The 21,614-nt window shown below is 38.1% G+C and overlaps 1 protein-coding gene across 1 annotated transcript in view; it reads left to right on the forward strand.

Moving 5' to 3' along the window:
* Positions 1-21,614, forward strand: part of LOC135478239 (integrin alpha-PS1-like) — a 59,451-nt gene that overhangs the window by 12,529 nt on the left and 25,308 nt on the right. The window contains exons 2-8 of the mRNA XM_064758511.1: positions 16,619-16,776; positions 17,803-17,894; positions 18,560-18,751; positions 19,700-19,745; positions 20,314-20,424; positions 20,971-21,181; positions 21,510-21,600. Coding sequence (XP_064614581.1) covers positions 16,619-16,776; positions 17,803-17,894; positions 18,560-18,751; positions 19,700-19,745; positions 20,314-20,424; positions 20,971-21,181; positions 21,510-21,600 — 901 coding nt within the window. The remainder of the gene's footprint in view (positions 1-16,618; positions 16,777-17,802; positions 17,895-18,559; positions 18,752-19,699; positions 19,746-20,313; positions 20,425-20,970; positions 21,182-21,509; positions 21,601-21,614) is intronic.

A 21,614-nucleotide genomic window follows, 5' to 3' on the forward strand; every position in this document is an offset into this window, starting at 1 on the left:
TTTAGAATTACAGTTTAATACAAATTCAGACCTTGTACATGTATGCCGTAGCACAGAATAAAATATACAAGTACTGCAGTATAGATTTATAATTATACCATAATACAGACTCAGTAACAAGCTAAGAAACCATTATTTACGAGGGAGTGGGGATTGGCACCCCAGTAGGCTCTCACCAATATGACCTTCGTGAGTTCAAGTCAGCCTCATGCTGGCTTCCTAACCAGCCGTAAGTGTGAAGGTCTGCAGCAACCTGCGGATGATTGTGACCCCAGTTTCCTGGTTTCTTGAGTACGGCGTAAAGCACCAATCAAATAAATAAATGTTTATTAGGACCTGTGTTAAAATGTCCATTGTATTGTTGGTGCCATTGCGTACATCAGCAGACACATTATTATACATGTAGTGTTTCCCGTATATACGATGTACTCCTTGTGTGTACTGTTCAGATGTGTACATACTGTCATTCTTCAGCCTTTTCAGCCTGTTTACAACCTGATTATTCAAGCATACAGTACATGGAATAGCATTCTTTATAGACTGATAAAATTAGACTTCTTGTAAAACCCTGAAATTGGCCAAACCAGCCTTTTCAGATGTTTACAACCTGATTATTCAAGCATACAGTACATGGAATAGTATTCTTTATAGACTGATAAAATTAGACTTCTTGTGAAACCCTGAAATTGGCCAGACCAGCCTTTTCAGATGTTTACAACCTGATTATTCAAGCATATAGTACATGGAATAGTATTCTTTATAGACTGATAAAATTAGACTTCTTGTGAGCCCTGAAATTGGCCAAACCAGCCTTTTCAGATGTTTACAACCTGATTATTCAAGCATATAGTACATGGAATAGTATTCTTTATAGACTGATAAATTAGACTTCTTGTGAAGCCCTGAAATTGGCCAGACCAGCCTTTTCAGATGTTTACAACCTGATTATTCAAGCATACAGTACATGGAATAGCATTCTTTATAGACTGATAAAATTAGACTTCTTGTGAAACCCTGAAATTGGCCAAACCAGCCTTTTCAGATGTTTACAACCTGATTATTCAAGCATACAGTACATGGAATAGTATTCTTTATAGACTGATAAAATTAGACTTCTTGTGAAGCCCTGAAATTGGCCAGACCAGCCTTTTCAGATGTTTACAACCTGATTATTCAAGCATACAGTACATGGAATAGTATTCTTTATCGACTGATAAAATTAGACTTCTTGTGAAGCCCTGAAATTGGCCAGACCAGCCTTTTCAGATGTTTACAACCTGATTATTCAAGCATATAGTACATGGAATAGTATTCTTTATAGACTGATAAAATTAGACTTCTTGTGAAGCCCTGAAATTGGCCAGACCAGCCTTTTCAGATGTTTACAACCTGATTATTCAAGCATACAGTACATGGAATAGCATTCTTTATAGACTGATAAAATTAGACTTTTTGTGAAACCCTGAAATTGGCCAAACCAGCCTTTTCAGATGTTTACAACCTGATTATTCAAGCATACAGTACATGGAATAGTATTCTTTATAGACTGATAAAATTAGACTTCTTGTGAAGCCCTGAAATTGGCCCAAACAGCCTTTTCAGATGTTTACAACCTGATTATTCAAGCATACAGTACATGGAATAGTATTCTTTATAGACTGATAAAATTAGACTTCTTGTGAAGCCCTGAAATTGGCCAAACCAGCCTGTTTACAACCTGATTATTCAAGCATACAGTACATGGAATAGTATTCTTTATAGACTGATAAAATTGTGAAGCCCTGAAATTGGCCAAACCAGCCTGTTTACAACCTGATTATTCAAGCATACAGTACATGCATGGAATATGAAGGCATTATTCTTTATAGACTGATAAAATTAGACTTCTTGTGAAGCCCTGAAATTGGCCAGCCAGCCTTTTTCAGATGTTTACAACCTGATTATTTAAGCGTACTGTACATGGAATATGAAGGCATTATTGTTTATAGACTGATAAAATTAGACTTCTTGTGAAGCCCTAAAATTGGCCAGACCAGCCTTTTCAGATGTTTTACAACCTGATTATTTAAGCGTACTGTACATGGAATATGAAGGCATTATTCTTTATAAACTGATAAAATTAGACTTCTTGTGAAGCCCTGAAATTGGCCAGACCAGCCTTTTCAGATGTTTACAACCTGATTATTTAAGCGTACTGTACATGGAATATGAAGGCAGTATTCTTTATAGACTGATAAAATTAGACTTTTTGTGAAACCCTGAAATTGGCCAACCAGCCTTTTCAGATGTTTACAACCTGATTATTTAAGCGTACTGTACATGGAATATGAAGGCATTATTCTTTATAGACTGATAAAATTAGACTTCTTGTGAAGCCCTGAAATTGGCCAGACCAGCCTTTTCAGATGTTTACAACCTGATTATTTAAGCGTACTGTACATGGAATATGAAGGCATTATTCTTTATAGACTGATAAAATTAGACTTTTTGTGAAACCCTTGAAATTGGCCAAACCAGCCTTTTCAGATGTTTACAACCTGATTATTTAAGCGTACTGTACATGGAATATGAAGGCATTATTGTTTATAGACTGATAAAATTAGACTTCTTGTGAAGCCTGAAATTGGCCAGACCAGCCTTTTCAGATGTTTACAACCTGATTATTTAAGCGTACTGTACATGGAATATGAAGGCATTATTGTTTATAGACTGATAAAATTAGACTTCTTGTGAAGCCCTGAAATTGGCCAGACCAGCCTTTTCAGATGTTTACAACCTGATTATTTAAGCGTACTGTACATGGAATATGAAGGCATTATTCTTTATAGACTGATAAAATTAGACTTTTTGTGAAACCCTGAAATTGGCCAGACCAGCCTTTTCAGATGTTTACAACCTGATTATTTAAGCGTACTGTACATGGAATATGAAGACATTATTCTTATAGACTGATAAAATTAGACTTTTTGTGAAACCCTAAAATTGGCCAGACCAGCCTTTTCAGATGTTTACAACCTGATTATTTAAGCGTACTGTACATGGAATATGAAGACATTATTCTTTATAAACTGATAAAATTAGACTTCTTGTGAAGCCCTAAAATTGGCCAGACCAGCCTTTTCAGATGTTTACAACCTGATTATTTAAGCGTACTGTTACATGGAATATGAAGACATTATTCTTTATAAACTGATAAAATTAGACTTCTTGTGAAGCCCTAAAATTGGCCAAACCAGCCTTTTCAGATGTTTACAACCTGATTATTTAAGCGTACTGTACATGGAATATGAAGGCAGTATTCTTTATAGACTGATAAAATTAGACTTTTTGTGAAACCCTGAAATTGGCCAAACCAGCCTTTTCAGATGTTTACAACCTGATTATTTAAGCGTACTGTACATGGATTATGAAGGCATTATTCTTTATAGACTGATAAAATTAGACTTCTTGTGAAGCCCTGAAATTGGCCAGACCAGCCTTTTCAGATGTTTACAACCTGATTATTTAAGCGTACTGTACATGGAATATGAAGGCATTATTCTTTATAGACTGATAAAATTAGACTTTTTGTGAAACCCTGAAATTGGCCAAACCAGCTTTTTCAGATGTTTACAACCTGATTATTTAAGCGTACTGTACATGGAATATGAAGGCATTATTCTTTATAGACTGATAAAATTAGACTTCTTGTGAAACCCTGAAATTGGCCAAACCAGCCTTTTCAGATGTTTACAACCTGATTATTTAAGCGTACTGTACATGGAATATGAAGGCATTATTCTTTATAGACTGATAAAATTAGACTTCTTGTGAAACCCTGAAATTGGTCAAACCAGCCTTTTCAGATGTTTACAACCTGATTATTTAAGCGTACTGTACATGGAATATGAAGGCATTATTCTTTATAGACTGATAAAATTAGACTTCTTGTGAAGCCCTGAAATTGGCCAGACCAGCCTTTTCAGATGTTTACAACCTGATTATTTAAGCGTACTGTACATGGAATATGAAGGCATTATTCTTTATAGACTGATAAAATTAGACTTTTTGTGAAACCCTGAAATTGGCCAAACCAGCCTTTTCAGATGTTTACAACCTGATTATTTAAGCGTACTGTACATGGAATATGAAGGCATTATTCTTTATAAACTGATAAAATTAGACTTCTTGTGAAGCCCTGAAATTGGCCAGACCAGCCTTTTCAGATGTTTACAACCTGATTATTCAAGCATACAGTACATGCACATGTAGTGTGAGGGCATTATTCTGTATACACTGATAAAATTAAACTTTTCGTGAAGCCCTGAAATTGGCCAACCCAACTAATGTAATTTTGCCTCTGATGTCAAATTAAAAATGTGCCAAATTTTAAGTGAAAATTGCTCTTTCATACGCCAAAAGCTTAGGGATGAGGGTTCACGTATCTGTGCTGGTAGGTTAACATGTACCCTAATACCCTAATGTGCATTTTTAGTTTGAATTTGGAGACAAAACTACATTGGTTGGATTGGCCAATATCTGGACTTCACAAAAAGTATAATTGTATCCATCTGCACAGACTAATGCCTTCAGAATATGCTGGAATAAACACCTTGCAAACATGCGAAAAGGTTGAAGAATTACAGTAGATTGGCATGATCATGTAGGCGTAGGTCAGGTTCCTGCAGAAAACCCGGCCTTTGTCAGGAATAAAAGTCTTCATGCATTAAGTAACAGTGCATTGTGCTAATTTGTGTTTACGTAGGGTGGGTATTACTAGAGGGTCTCGTTAGAAATTTAAAAAAACACTGTGTGGCGAGGAAGAGGAGGGGGTGGCAGGAGTGGAGAGTTTGATGGTAAAGACAGGATATTGTCATCATGGCCCAGTTGTAAAGTGTATTACTATTTAGATGTGACATTAACCGCTGACCCCCCCCCCCCCCCCCCCCCAGATTCCATTGACGAGGACCGTGTGTAGGATGGTACATCACCATTCTGAATGAATGAAGCTGAGATAAATCTATGAGCCACTATATTTCGTATGAACCATTCTGAAGTTTTAGTATTTACCCTAATGAAAGGGAATGAATAAATAAAAAAAACATTTTGTTCACCTTTAAAACTTTAGATTACAGAGGAAGTTGCCCAGTCACAGTGCAAAGATACAAACGTAACTTTGGGTAAAAACTGCTACAAAAACAGATGGTCTACAGGGATGTGAATGCACATGTATTCCTAGTTTATTAGTTATTAATTGATTATTCCAAAAATTGGATTTACTACATGTATTTCTTAACACATGTTTGACTGTAGGTGCAGATGGCTCCCAAGAAAGAGCGTTGTATTTTAGGGAAATAATGGTTATAAGATATTTCTTTTGGTTTCGAAATGTAATTTTTTTCAGTTGGATATCATCATCCAAACAAACCCCACAATGCTTTACATGTACTTGAGCTATAATCTGGAAGGAATTTTTAAAATCCGGCAACATCATTACATATAACTTAGTAAGGTCAAATACCATACATGTATGTATTTTCCGATAAAGCTAAGTTTATTGTAAGTCACCCCCTACTTTCACCATCGATGTTCTCAGTTTCATTATCAGTTGACACTCTTCCTGAAAGTATATTTTACCACCCTTAACTACAAGTACTTCTCCTATCCCATGCACCAATCATCATCTTAGTTTCATTATCAGTATGCACTTTCCCTTTCCTTACAAAGTATCACACACAGCTCAGCTATAGCGCCCACACTTGTCTGACTCTACCATACATGTGTACATTGACTCTGGATGTGTTTATTCTGATTTACCCAATGTTTATGGTAGATAGGGAGGTGTTGTCTGTTGAGTAGTGTTCTGTGGTTATACATCAGTAGATAGGCCATAGCCTTATCCAGGGATACCCCACAGCTGATGAAGGGGCCAGCCCTTCCCTGGGACAGAAATATTCTAATTTATTTCACTGAGAGGCCTCACTCACAGCTTCATGTATGAAGGGTGAATGTACATGTAGCATTGTATGATGTATCCCAGATGTTACACGTACAGTCTTCAATGTTTTCACATGTTTGCGAGGTGTTTATTCAAGCAACTTATAAGGGCATTATTTTGTGTAGACTGATAAAATTATACATTTTGTGACGCTCTGAAACTGGCCAATCCGACCAATGTGGTTTTGTCTTTAAAACCAAAGTAAAAACATGCATAAATTGCACTGAAATTTGCTGTTTCATACTGTGCGAAAAGTTTGAGTAATTAGAGTACATGTTACACAACCCTAACCAAGTTTTTTAGAAGGGTGTTGCCCCTGCTCCTAAAATGTGCATCCTGTCCCCTTTTTGGTCAGACACAATGTTATTTGTTTGAGAATTGTACATATGTATTCTGCCCCCCCACTCCCCCCCGTAGGTACAAATTTGAGTATTTATACCAGAAAAACACATACATGTAGTTGTTTTTTTTGCCCAAATTTTCAGTTTTTAACTGAATTGTACGTGAATACTGGGGTCTAAAATTGATGTGCATGACTCCTTGAAATGAAAATACAGTACTTACTGCTTGAGGTTTTTCATCTGTTCGGACAGCTGAGACCTTGACATCCACAAAGATCAGTGAAATAGCACATGTGAATAGGATTGCATGTACTTGTAAATTAACCGTAGAGGAATTTACTAATAATGCTACCTACAGTTTATATGTAAATATGGTTTATGTGAAAGAAGTACATATGCTTTTCATACAGTCATGGAAAAGTCTTCCAGAAACTTTCAGATATTTGTGAGTTTCCCCACCCCCCGGGGCTCTGCCCAGTTTCTTCCCCCCATAATGAGGCTGCTGTTGTACATGTATAAGTGATATATTTCTGAGTATGGCATGAAACACCATCAGACAGTTATATATAAATTTCATGCATTCAACTGATGCATGCATGCATAAGTGCTGCTGCATCTGACAAAAATCTGCTTTTGCTTAAGTCGTGGTCATATGACTGAAAAATTGTTAAGTACGATGTTAAACCCGAAGCTCTCACTCACTAACTCTTTTACTTAAATTCTTTTTTTAGGATGTTTGATGTAGAGTTACTAACTTTAGGTGCCAAGTGGAAGTACATGTCAGCATGTCATTTTCTGATTGGCTGGCTGATAACATTTATAGCAGCCAATTAAGTGAAGGGCATCTATTTTCTGCGATGGGTTTGTGCTTTGTAGTGTACTTGTACATCAGTACGTGTATATGCACTACATTTACGTGCTGGTAATTACTATTAGCTTTTTGTCAGGGGCAGTTATATATCTATGTTGTAAAAGTAGTACACAACAGTTACCTGTAATTAATGACGAATGAATTTGGGAAAATGGAAAATGTCAAGGACCGGCACAGAAAGATATTAAAAGGAGTTGCCATACCGAATTTCTAAATTACATGTAACCATGTACTTCATTGTTTAAATGAAATGATTTTAAATACCTCTAGATTATGGGAAGTTCCACAGTTACATGTACAAGTACTCAACATGTAGCCAGTAGCCTGTTGGTATTTGGAACATCTGTGGAATGTGGTAAATGACCTGAAGTTTCACATGTGAGTTACTGTTATTCACTTTCATTTGATCCGAGTTGGCTGCAAGATGACAGAAGAGAGTGATTAGCCCCACAACCTCCCCTCCCTCACCCCACCCCTTTGCTTCATTTCCCTGCATGTCACTCAGTAGCTGTGGTTGCTAATCCTCTCTACATGAGATCAAGCCACTGACAGTGAGGTGTGCAGGTTTCACGACTAGTAGGCCTACATGTACATCTCTAAATATACCCATGAATGAAATCAAAGAAAGTAGTAAGACAGGTAATGTCTTTCAGAGCATTGTCTGAAAGCATTGAATGTACATGCACAATGTACACTGTAGACAAACCGATTATTTGGGTTAGGCCTATGTAGAAGTGACCTCGTTCTGTTATCTGGTGAGTGCTTGTATATGTGTAAAGGCACTGGTCGTCATGATTAAGCTCGACAGAGTTTTTTACCTTATTCCCATTTATCACAAAATAACAAAAATAAAATAGTCAACCTGTTGCGAAGTGTATTTTCGAAAATGATTATGATCAAAACTGAGAAAATCCTGAACTGTTGGTGGTAGGAGCATAGACTCAACTGCTCAGTGAAGCGTGAGCTTGTTTATTTCATTCTTGAACTCTCAGTATAATCCCCTGACCACACCTGATGCTGCTCTCCCCCAGCACTCAGTAAACAACCACAACCAGTGCAATGAATCCTGGGATACGCTTTCCAGAGTCCCAGGGCAAAACTTTAGGTCATTTACCATACTCAAAGAATATTCCAAGTGAAGTTGTTGCCAGTGGTCACCATGACAATGTAGAGTTATGGTTAAATATGTACCACAAAAAATGTCATACAAGGGATGGTCTGACAGCAATCTGCTGATGGTTGTGGTTGTCTCCCTGGCACTACTCGATTTCCTCCTGCCAAAGTGCTGGGCACTGTTGTAAAAGTGAAATGTTCTCGAGTACAGTGGTAAAACACATAATAAATAACATTGACCAAAGCCTTCTAAGATTCCAGCATTCCTCCTCAAACTTCACACATCTGCTGGGGTCGGGTGGAGGGAGGGAATTTTGATGTGAGGTGAAGCCATATAGTCCTGCCCTTCCCCAGCTTCGTCATCACACCCTATGGTTGTTTTCCTTCCTGGGTTAAGGTACTTGTCTCCCAGGAATTTTAATACCCTTGGTGATCAGGTTGCCTTGGTCAGGGAATGGGCAGTAAGAGATCTTCAGCTTAAGGAACAGATGTTGTCAACTATATGTACAGCTGAGTGTAGGAAAGCAAATGTAGTGGACAGGAGCTCTCTAGAATAGAGGGAAGAAAGGTTGATTTTTTTATTTTATTACTAAATCAAATGTAACTGTGAACTTCAGACTCTCTTGGCCATTGGCTGAAATCCACTGAATGGTGGAGAATTGGAACATACTCTCAAGCTTTTCCTTGCTTTCCAGCTTTCGGTATAAGTGAAATATTCTTGAGTACAGCTTGAAACACCAATTAGATAAATATATAAATAAATCAAGGTTGAGGAATTTCAGACTGTACATCTGTTATGGTTAGATGCTCTTTGTTTGTTTCTTTTGGTTAAGTAAACAACTTCATTTAGGCAATGCTGCCATATGGGTGGTTTTGTGGGGTGCAATAACAGCATTACATATACATCAATTCCAGATTTGTCAGGAGTGTCTACATGTACATATACATCAGTTCCAGATTTGTCATGAGTTTCTACATGTACATCAGTTCCAGATTTGTCATGAGTCTCTATATATACTTCAATTCCAGATTTGTCACGAGTTTCTACATGTACATCAATTCCAGATTTGTCATGAGTGTCTACATGTACATGTACATCATTTCCAGATTTGTCATGAGTTTCTACATGTTCATGTACATCAATTCCAGATTTGTCATGAGTGTCTACATGTACATGTACATCAGTTCCAGATTTGTCATGAGTTTCTACATGTACATCAGTTCCAGATTTGTCATGAGTTTCTACATATACATCAATTCCAGATTTGTCACGAGTTTCTACATGTGCATGTACATCATTTCCAGATTTGTCATGAGTGTCTACATGTGCATGTTTGAGTTCATGTTACTAGAAAAGCATTTAGAACTTAATGACAAAAGGTATTAGTCTCTGTAGATTCCATTTTAATGGAGACAGTGAGACCCTATACAGAGCACTAACCACACACAGTGTTAGACTTAAAGTTTGCACAGCACCAAGAAAGGCATTTGAGAGATATCAGACAGTGTACATGTAGATACATGCATATCCTTTTTATCTCCATTCTTGGAGGCCTGCCTTGATACATTTGTTGAGGAACAGATGGGTTTAATTGACCTGCACTTGACCCGATCTAAGTGCTTGTTTTGGTTGATGCCAACATGGCCTGATACCAGATACTGTCCTACAAGTTACACTTTATCTGCCTGTACAGCTTTAACCAATTAGCCGGTAATTGTGTAATTAATTCAGGGGCAATTGATCTTGAGTGTCAAGAAGGTCTAGTGTCATGTCAGGTTGACATTTGACCCTTGACCTTTCTTCAAGGTCACACAGAGCTATCTTCTGCAAGTTGTAGCTTAGTTCTTTGTCCAAGTACAGTTTTTCTTCCTGGTAAACATGCATAACACAAGGTGTAGAATAGTTTGCATCATTTTTTGGGCAGATCTTTACATTAACTCTCTGTGACATTTAGAGGTTGGGAATGACATAGCAGGGAAGAGATTGTTATGAAAGTACAACTTCTATTTATTCATAAATGATGTTTCAGTGCAGAAACTAACATTGTCATTGACTTTATAACGATGCCAATTTCTCCATCAAAAAGTCGTGGAGTGTCTGCTTTGTGGACAGTAGATCCAGGGTCATTCCTGGGTTGGGTCACACCTAAGACCTTAAAAGAGGACGTTGTAGCTTCCTCACTTGGCCTTCAGCATTAAGGGGATAGTGCAGTATAATGGCTCGGATGGGGCTACTCGGATGAAAGAGCGGTGGAAATTCGTAATGCAACAAGGAAGTGCATTACACGTACATGTACATGCTCTCTGAGAACTCCTTTGTCGTCATATGGCTGAAAAAGTGTTAAGCACAGTGTTAAACCCGAAGCACTCACTCACTCAAAAAGTCGTCTTTGAATACATAAAAGTTGTACATGCATTAGAATCTCTTCCATGTTATAATATGCACATGTGTATCATTATATGAAGCTCAAATCATTGTTTCAAGTTATGAAAAGCACCTGTTTTTACCTGGTTTACAATGTCTGATATCAAGAAATGGGGGGCCTGTCAGCAACATTCAGATGGTCGGGGGTTCCCCCCCCCCCCCCCCAGCTCTGCCCGGTTTCCTGCCACCGTAACGCTGGTGGTTAAGTGAATTATTCTTGAGTATACCGTAGAACACCAACCAAATAAAGAAATAAAGAATAAGCAATAGGGCAAATGTGCAGTAAATGGCCCTCTTACGTTTTCCCATTAGCCAGGATATCATCCTACCTTCCAAACAGACCTTGGAGCAACTTTCTGAGATCCATAGAAATTTCAGAATCGGGCAGACCGTGCAAATTATTCTTGGGGGAAATTTAATCATTTGCTGACTATAGGAAGCACTTCGCACACATTGGCACTGACGGTAGAACACCTACATGTACATGCATATACTCACTTCAGTGCACTGTAAAAGAAAACATAAAATTTAACTACAGTAATTGAAAATTTGGAGGACGTGTAATTGCCCTTGGATAGATGCACGTGTACATGTACACATAAAGTGTATTTGGCACTGATGATACGTGGAGTAAGGATGTATATATACAGTCAATGGCAGGATATTTTCTTTGACTTTGACATAAGTCATCAGGAGCATCAGGTGGGAAGAAATGAGTACAATTCAAATTAATTGTAAACAGGGCATATGCACATCTGCCTGATAATGAGGTATGGAATTTATCAATCAAAACTGCGGACTCTTATTTTTATTTATTTATTTATTTTCTTTTGTTTATTTTGTTTATTTGTTAGATTGGTGTTTTATGCCAAACATTTGTACTCAATAATATTTCACTTATATGATGAAAGCCAACATTATGGTAGAAGGAAACCCATGGCCATCCATAGGTTGCTGACAGACCGTCCCACGTACAACCAGAAAGGAATCCAGCCTGCATCAGCTGGACTTGAACTCACAGCGACCACATTGGTGCGAGGCTTCTGAGTTTCTGTGCTGCGCTGCCACGCTAACCCCTTGGCCACAGAGGCCCCAGACTCTTTGAAGTACAGTGGTAATATGTATGGCATTGTATGTTCCTGTCATTAGGGCTGTAAAACAACAGATGACACCAACCTGTACAAAACATTTACATCCTGTACAACGTGTATATTCCAGATCTGAGATTGCAGCGTAAGTCTGGAAACCATCTTGGCAAAGTATTTATTTTCGTAACATGGTCACATTTTTTTATTTTGCGTATCAAATTCTTCAGTAGTATGCAGACGTAGATTCGTAGATTATTGGCTCTTACATTTCACACGTGCAAAAAAAAAAAAAAGCCTTTGCGTAATGGACTCCAGTTGTGAACCATTTGTGGAATCCTTATGGAGCATCAGGTTTCTCTGAATGAATCCATTCTGCCAAGTGTTTGGTTATTGCCCTTTGATAGCTCTCCTGTGTGTACTTCTGGCTTTCCTGCCTGGTTCAAGTTCCTTTGGTATTGATATAACCTGGATTGAGTGTAATCCAAACTTCTCCCAGCGTAAGGTTCTGTAAGCACATGGTTTGATTGTTTCCATTGTTTTTATGGGGTGTGATGACAGTGGGCTGTGCATTGCTGAAAGAGATGTAAAACTACAGTATGTGTATAAGCATGTACACCTTGATGCAGTTTTACATTTTTAATAAAATATATGTATGTTCTGATCTATTCCATACGGTCTAATATAAAGTTAAATGAGAAGAAAGTCACCTGTAGAGAAATGGACAACCAGCATTGATCTGATGCACCTTCCATTGTTTCAGATGTATGCAATGTTGGACATAAAATAAGAAAAGGAGAGTGAAAAATAAGACCAAAGCAATATTAATTAAAATTTTGCTGATTCCACATTTAATGAACAGACAAATTGGGCTTTTTACATTTATCTGATTAAATCTACATGTACAATTGCCTACAAATTTTGGCTGAATCTACTGTTCATTTAACGAAGACAGAGGGGAAGATTGTGGCTCTCTGTGCCAAGGTAAAGTGTATTATTACCATTTACATGTACAGGTATATAAACAAAAAAAAAATAAAGTGGCATGAAAAAACTGATTGGGGCATGAGATCATATAGCAGTGCTGTCACATACTTTGTCATGTGATGTGATATGAGCTGCCTGTCTGTCTGTCTATCCAACCCATCAACCTCAACCCCCAGGTTTGTTGAGGGTGCAGACAGCTGTTGGTGATCTGAGCCGAGACCAGATATTCCATTGTTAATGTTTTCCTAACTGAAATGTTCCGCCCCATCCTTCTGTACTGTTCTGGAGAGAGAGGAGACAGCTGTTGTACAAGTAGACTAAACAAACATGAAGGTCATACATGTAAATCTTCTGGTTTCTAAAGGGTTTGTCACAAAATCTGGCAATGTTTCATTGGAGTGGCATGTCCTAAATGTAAAAGAAACTTTTGAAAGCTTTGTACATGTACAAAGAAAAAAAATATATATATCGATGTACTGGTTCAAATTTCTTCTTTCAAAATGGAATTTCATTACCGTAATTCCTCAATCTTTTCGCATATGATAGAGGAACTTTCAGCGCAATTTATGCGCATTTGGAGGCATTTGGGCTTCACAAGAAATGTCATTTTATCAGTCTACACAGATTAATGCCTGGAGAACATGCTTGAACAAACACCTTACAAATGTGAAAAAGTTGAAGAATTAGGGTTAGAACAAATTGTTGTCGTTATCACTTGATGTACTGATTTATAATGGCAGTGTTCCTTGAACTGAAGTTGAAACCATAAACCAAAAAACATTCACTTCATTCGTGTCCTTCAGTCAACACTGGGAACATGGGTAAAGACCTCATTTTGTGGGTCTGGTGTTATCCTTGGTCAGCAGCCGTTAAACGTACATGTTACGGGGACCACAAATCTGTCAGTTAGAATTTCTGGAACTATACATGTTGCTGTTATACTTGTATATGGGTAGTAAGTTTTAAATTTCGTCAAAAATAGTTTTGCAGACAAAAATGCCATGGCTACATGTAGCCTTCTATGTGGCTGCTGAATGTACTAGATGTTCGGTCTGTATATACATTTATGTGGCGAAAATTTATAATCTGTGCCTTAGAAAATTGTTTTGTAATGAAAAATAAAAATTGTAATTTAATTGTGTTACAAATTTCTAAAAAGTACTAGAGGTACCTGTCCTCCAAAGAAACCTGGAAAATGCATTTTCTGTTCAAAGTGTGTGTATATCTGGACAAGAAACGCTTACATGTATATTGTGTACACGTGTATTGGTGTACTTAAATTCGGAGAATTATAGTAGAATTATGGTAGACATAGGAGAGGTTAAAGGCCAGGGGCTAAAGGTCATAAGGGTCCGTACAGATGGAAAGGTTCATCTTGCACTGAAGACAAAACATCACTTTGTCAGCCTTTCAAACTTTCTCTTTGAAATGAAAAATCACCCAGTAATCTGTTGGAAGATGTAATTTTAGGAGTTATAAAACAACTAAAGCTTTTATATTTCTGATATTGGAGTTGGGTGTAGTCATTTTATCTTTGTAAAGAATAGTTTTGACTAAAGTGATTGGAACACATGTACATTTGTATTGGTGCTTATGTTTTATCATTTGAAAGTTTATCTAAAAGCATACAAATTGTCAAAAGGCATGTCAGAAAAAAAGGACTTTCAGGGATTGTTTAGGACTGGTTTTGTGATATGAATTGCCTGACTACACATGCATATACATTGATCACAGGTTTCTTCTTCATTTTTCTGACACTTAAAGTTTCCTTTAGACCATGCCAATTTAATTTTTTTTTTCTTTACAAATGCATAAAAAAAATTTTCCATGTCAAATGAGGAAAAAATAGAAGTGAAACTTCCAGCTCATGCTGACTTTCTCCCCGACCTTAAGTGGAAAGGTCAGTCAGCAACCTGCAGATGGTCATGGGTTTCCCCCAGGCTCTGCTCGGTTTCCTCCCACCATGATGTTTGTAGAATGTATAATTACTTACAGACACCGTTTAAAACTGTAAAAAGGTTTTGTGGGCACGAAATTGCAAACGGACGTGAACGAAATAATAAATAGAATATTGCATAGTAGAGGTTGAATACCATAAATATTGTTCTCATGAGAGGTAAAAATGATAAAAACTCGACGCTGCGTGTCTTGTGGGTTATTTCCACCTCTCACTCAAAAAATATTTATGGTATTCAACCTTCACTGTGCAATATCCTCTTTGGATTTTCGCGTTTTCAGTGTTCATGTAACTTTGGTAACAATGCATCAAGTTAGTGACGAAGTTGCCAAATGTTGATGTTTTACCTCGTTTACTCCACTTACAAAACTGACACCTTGTACATCTGTTTGCCTGTAAAAATGCACTAATTTGGCCAAATATGATTTCATTGACTGTAGCGTAATAATTGATGCTTAGATGATGTACAAGACAAAAATCCTACATACTGTAATTCTTCAACCTTTTCGCATGGTTGCAAGGTGTTCATTCAAGCATATTCTGAAGGCATTGTTCAGTGTAGACTGATAAAATTATATTTTTTTTTGAGGCTGTGAAATTGGCCAATCCAACGAATGTACATGTACTTTTGTCTGCAAAATCTAATTGTAAATGTGCACAAATTGCACTGAAAGTTGCTCTTTGGCGATAAGGTCCAGGAATTAGGAAGCATGTATTCATATTGGCCAGAATTTTGTCATTATTGGCTTTCCCAGCTGTAGTACTACATTGTGTAAATGCTCAGTCACGTTGGACCACAAGGCCTCGATAATAAGTTGACCATGGCACCTCTCATTACAACCCCATAGATTATTATTTCTCCTGCACTCTGTACACACGATACAGGAGAAACGCATACAGTTTATATGCTATTGGGATGATAGCTGCTGAGCTATGTGTGGAATTTTAATAATTTGTCAATTAAGTTAATTGTTTGGATGCTATCAGATGCGAAGAGTAGGACACTAATCAAATGAATGTTGTATTTTACTACCGGTAGGTCATGTACACGCACCCCATATAATGGTTGCGAAATAATATAAAACATTATGGCCATATTTCACTGTAAATGAATTTCATCAAAGTCTTGTAAGGGTTTGTTAGGATTATGTGTCAAATTCAAATTATTATAATTTATAGATTTATTTGATTGGTGTTTTACGCCATACTCAAGAATATTTCAATTATATGACGATGGCCAGCATTATGGTGAGAGGAAACCGGGCAGAGCCTGGGTAAAACCCACGGCCATCCGCAGGTTGCTGACAGACCCTCCCATGCAAATGATTACAATAGTAACAGTCATAATAATATTTGAGTGTCTGATTCAACGTCTAACGTTGGTGCAAGTAGGATGTGTGATAAGAAATCGAGGAAGAAAATGTAAATGAGGCGTGATGACTTAAGGTTTTGACTAAATTTACATGCATATGTAAATGTAGATGTATGCTGGAGAACATGCACACTGGGTATGATAACATGTGTCTACATTGAAATATTCTACGTGTGGCATACTGAACAATCAAAGGCCTACATGTACATGTAAGAGTCTGTCATGAGCTTCATTGATCATGAGGGCAGAAATGGTTAGCATGACAACACAGTGCAATGACACAGGAGCCTCTCACGCATGCTGCCGTTGTGAGTTCAAGTCCAGCTCATGATGGCTTCCTCTCCTGCTGTATGTGGAAAGGCCTGCCAGCAACCTGTGGATCATTGATTTTTCCCCTGGGCTCTGCTCAGTTTCCTCTCACCATAATCCTCTCACCATAATGCTGGCCATAAATAAATATTGATATTGTTTGTCCAATTTTCTGTTTCAGATTTTTGGTCGGCGCTCCCAAAGCAGATGTGGATGCCCAGAGATATACCCAACAGAAAGACCTGGTGGTCACTACTGTGACTGGGTTTGGCAGCCTTTATAAGTGCAGGTTATCCACCAACCCAGACGACTGCGAAAGGTTAAAACTTGGGGAGGAAAGTAAGTATAGTAGTAGCAACTGACATTTGTACAGATCCGGAGTTCAATCCTGAGACGAGTCATAGGTATCGATCGGTAAATTGGTACCACTTCATTTCGCGCTCAGAAATAGGACAGACACCAGCTGTGTGCTTTCTGTACATGTACCCTAATTCTTCTAAATTTTAGGACAGATATCAGTAGAAGTGAAAGTCAAGAATTACATTTCTCTCCCAGTTTTTTTTGGAAAGTGAAGATGTGAATATGTAGTTTATTAGGTAGACTAACCCTGTGAAAGAAAAAGACAGGGTATATTCCTCCTACAATTACATATATGTGTACACTGGCTAAAAATAGTGGACCAGGTGTCCCAAAAATTAGATGGATTCGAGTATATTGTATTGTATCTTCACCTGTTTCTGATTTTTTATGTTGCTCTTTGTCTGATTTTTATGTTGCCTTTTGCCTAATTTCCCTGTCCCACTTAGTCTAATTTCCCTGTCACACTTTGTCTCAATTCCCTGTTACACTTTGTCTGATTTCCATGTTTTACTTTGTCTGAGTTCCCTGATTCACTTTGCCTAATTTCTCTGTCCCACTTTGTCTAATTTCCCTGTCACACTCTGTCTGTTTTCCATGTTTCACTTTGTCTGGTTTCCATGTTTCACTTTGTCTGGTTTCCATGTTTCACTTTGTCTGATTTCCCTGTCACATTTTGTCTGATTTCCATGTTTCACTTTGTCTAATTTCCCTGTCACACTTTGTCTGTTTTCCATGTTTTACTTTGTCTGATATCCATGTTTCACTTTGTCTGATTTCCATGTTTCACTTTGTCTGATATCCATGTTTCACTTTGTCTGATTTCCATGTTTCACTTTGTCTAATTTCCATGTCACACTTTGTCTGATTTCCATGTTTCACTTTGTCTGATATCCATGTTTCACTTTGTCTGTTTTCCATGTTTCACTTTGTCTGATATCCATGTTTCACTTTGTCTGATTTCCCTGTCACATTTTGTCTGATTTCCATGTTTCACTCGTCTTCCAGTCTATCAAGACACGGATCGTGTGAAGGAGAATGTCACGGATCAGTGGTTAGGTGTAGTCGTCAACAGTGAAGGACCAGAGAACAAAATTATTGTGAGTGTCTGTGGTTCTGATTTATCTTCACTGTAATAAGACAAAATGTAGACCTCGTCAGGCTAATCTCTTGAATAACCAACCTATTTTTATGGGAATCCAAGCTGTTTACAGTAAAGCTCTGTAATTGGGGTAATTTGTCAAGAGAATAGTGCAGTTTAGTTGTTGGGCCCTCCTGTTTTTTCGTTCATAAACCTGACAAGGATTTATGTACCATTATACAACATAGTAAGTACAGTGTTAAAACAACAATTTAAATATATGTCAATGAATTACTGGTATTCTAATTCTGTGGTGTGCATTTGAAGATGTTGCAGCACCCTAAGGATGGTCGTGGGATTCCTCCGGACTTTCTCTGTTATTGTTCCACCATAATGCTGGCTGTCCTATAAGTGAAAGTATAGGAAAGTTCTTAAATATTGCATAAACACCAGTCGGGAAAAAATAATTGAATGAATACTTGGAGTACAGATGATACAGAATCCTGAGTAAGACCTAAAACCAGGTAAACAGGTGTTTATTTTCCTTTCTACTCCTTCCTCTCCGGCCATACGTGGGAAGGTCTTGCAGCAACCTGCGGATGGTTGTGGGTTATGAAATATTCTTGAGTACAACGTAAAACACCAATCAAATAAATAAATTGAATCCTTTCTACTCCTTTACAGACATGTGCCCATCGGTACAAAAAACACCGTACTGCTTCTCAGCGCACAAACTGGGGTTTCGGTAAATGTCACACCTTCACAAACCGCCTTGATTATGACATGGAATGGGACGCCTGCTCTCAGCTCTCCGTTGTGGCAGGACACGAGGATTATGGGTATTGTCAAGCTGGCACCAGCGGAATCATCGCTAATGTAAGTCCTGTATGCAGATGTTTTTTTGTTTTTTTTTTTAAAAGAAAACACAACACTAGACCAAATGTGAGGATGTACATGTATGTATAGAGAACCTCCTACATACACCTAATGACTTGTCGTCATCGGGTAACTGAAAAATGGTATGTTTACACTTTGTTTCCGGTTTGAGTAATAATAGTGTATCGCATGAACTCATAAGAATTTCAGAGTAAAAGATGATTTATGAGTTTCCTTGTTACAAAGATGCTTATTACGTCAAAAAGAAGAAAAATGGCTGTGGCCATAAGGTCAATTTTGACCTGTATGTCTTTTACTGACTAAGTGGAGCCTCCGTGGCTGAGGCGGTTAGAAAGCCAGAGTGGCCCAATGACTCAGGAGCCACTCACTGTGAGTTCAAGTCCAGCTCATGCAGGCTTTCTCTCTGGCTGTAAGTAGGAAGGTTTTTCAGTAACCTGCGGATGGTCGCAGGGTTCCCCCAGGGCTCTGCCCGGTTTCCTTCCATAATAATTCTGGCCGTAGTCATATTAGTGAAATATTCTTGAGTGAGGCATAAACCACCAATCAAATCAAAAATCAAATAAATGACTAACCAAGGCTATATTTTTTCTGTTTTTTTCTTTTAAGTAATGAAAGTGGCAGGGATTGTGACACTGACATGGTTTGTTCTAAAGATCAGTTTTGTAGGTTTTTAATAACCTCAGGATTACTATGCTGTAGTTATTGCGCAGCAGCAAAGAATAGTTGTTTATTTTGTCTATGATATTTTTGAATCGTCAAAGAAAGGTCTGAATGTTTTTTCAAGACTAACACATTCTAAGGCCAGGGAGAGTTACCCTTGTCAGTGTCTAAAACTCTTGTGCGCTAACTAGCAGCTCAGCATAATTTTCTGATACAGTAGTTATCTCCCTTCCACGTCCATCTTTTGTATCTCTTGATGTTTTTCAGGATGGTAATGTTGTTATTGGCGCACCTGGAGCAAAGACATGGACAGGTATGAGAGCAGTGGTGCTTGATTTAACTTTGCTAGTCAGATTTTTCCTAAAAAAAATGATGGTGTGATATTTATCTGCATACATGATTTTTGTTGTTTGTACAAGGCTATCATACAGATGCTGCACATGGTGATGATACAGTCTTTTATTTGTTATTTGCCCTTGCTGGATCAGTTGGGTGTGGCATGCTTTACTGTGTTAAACCTTTGCGGGATTAGTTGGGTGTGGCATGTTTTACTGTGTTAAGCCCTTGCTGGATCAGTTGGGTCTGGCATATTTTACTGTGCTAAGCCCTTGCTGGATCAGTTGGGTATGCCATAATTTACTGTTTTAGCCCTTTGCTGGATCAGTTGGGTGTGCCATATTTTACTGCGAGTTGCTCTGTCAGTCGGTCAGATTTTTGAACGCATGATAATGGTTTAATGTAACTTTGACAATATTGCAGTCATATTGTGACAAGAACAACAGCAATCAATAAATAAATAAATAACCAGAATAGCTAGAATAACTGTAGGCATAGTTACAGGGTAAGATTTGAGCATTAACTTTTAACCTTAAATATTGCAGGGATGTTATTTAAGAAGTACGACACAGAAGAATTAATCTCAGGGTTGGGTTGGAAGAGAACACCCGTGGAGAAAGGAGAAAACCCACCTGTGCCTTTCTTTTCTTACTTAGGTAAGCAGTGCGGCTGTGACGATGGTTGTAAACTCTTGAATGACAAAATTAAAGTAAAGCCAGATTGTTGAGTACACTCAGAAGCTTCTCTCCTATGTCGTCACTGTGAGCTCAAGTGCAGCTCATGCTGCCTTCCCCTCCAGTTGTGCCAGAACTGCCAGTAATCTGTGGCTCTTCATGGGTTTAACCCAGCCTGGTTTCCTCCCATTATGGTGTTGGTTTCCTCCCATTATGGTGTTGGTTTCCTCTCATTATAGTCTTGGTGGCCATTGTATTAGTGAAATATTCTTGAGTGTGGCATAAAATTCAGAGCAAATAATTGCATAAATAAGTGAGTACACTCATGTCAGGCAGAGACATCCAGCTAAAGTGACAAGGTTTTGCTCAATATGTTACCCAACCTGCAAGACTTCTGCGTACTCCTAAATGATGAAGATAATTAAGCACACTTGCGTCTTTCCAAGAAATCCAGGTAAAGTGACAAGGCCTTTTAAGTGTCAAATCATGAAACTCACTGTTTTGACATACATTTTTATACAATTTTAGGGTTTTCAGCGGCTGCTGGCCGATTCAGTGGAGCTCAGATGTACTACGCAGCCGGTGCACCTCGTGCTAATGAGATTGGTCAGGTCGTCATGTTTACAGCCAAAACCAACAACGGAGAGTTTCAGTACATCCCAGAGAATGTCATCAAGGGCTCTGTGTTCGGCTCTATGTTTGGCTACGATATCATCGCCCTCGATATTAACCAGGATGGGTAAGGCCTGTGGTGAAAATAAGGAGCTTACACAGACTCCTATCATAATCTACAGGGGATCAGTAACTCTACGTGTACACAAAGTGCTGTAAAAATTGCCCCTTCAGAAGCACAAATGGCCTTAACAAGATACTTTAGATGCCAACATTTAAGTATTTCCAATAATGAAATTAATCAGGTGACTCTGTGGCCGAGGGTGTTAGCACGCCAGACTGGAACAGTCATGTTTTTCATTCTGTAAGGTTAAGTTACGACACATAAGAACTGACACATAAGAGCGATGGTTGTTTGCTAGAAACTGTTCATTTATAATGTTATAACTTTCCAGATTTGATGACTTAGTGGTTGGAGCACCATTTTACTTTGTGAAGAAGAAGAATGTGGGTGGAGCTATTTATGTATATATGGGTGGTCCCCAGGTATGTACTGACCA

Source organism: Liolophura sinensis, chromosome 11 (assembly GCF_032854445.1).
Source record: "Liolophura sinensis isolate JHLJ2023 chromosome 11, CUHK_Ljap_v2, whole genome shotgun sequence".
In the NCBI taxonomy this organism is placed as follows: Eukaryota; Metazoa; Mollusca; class Polyplacophora; order Chitonida; family Chitonidae; genus Liolophura; species Liolophura sinensis.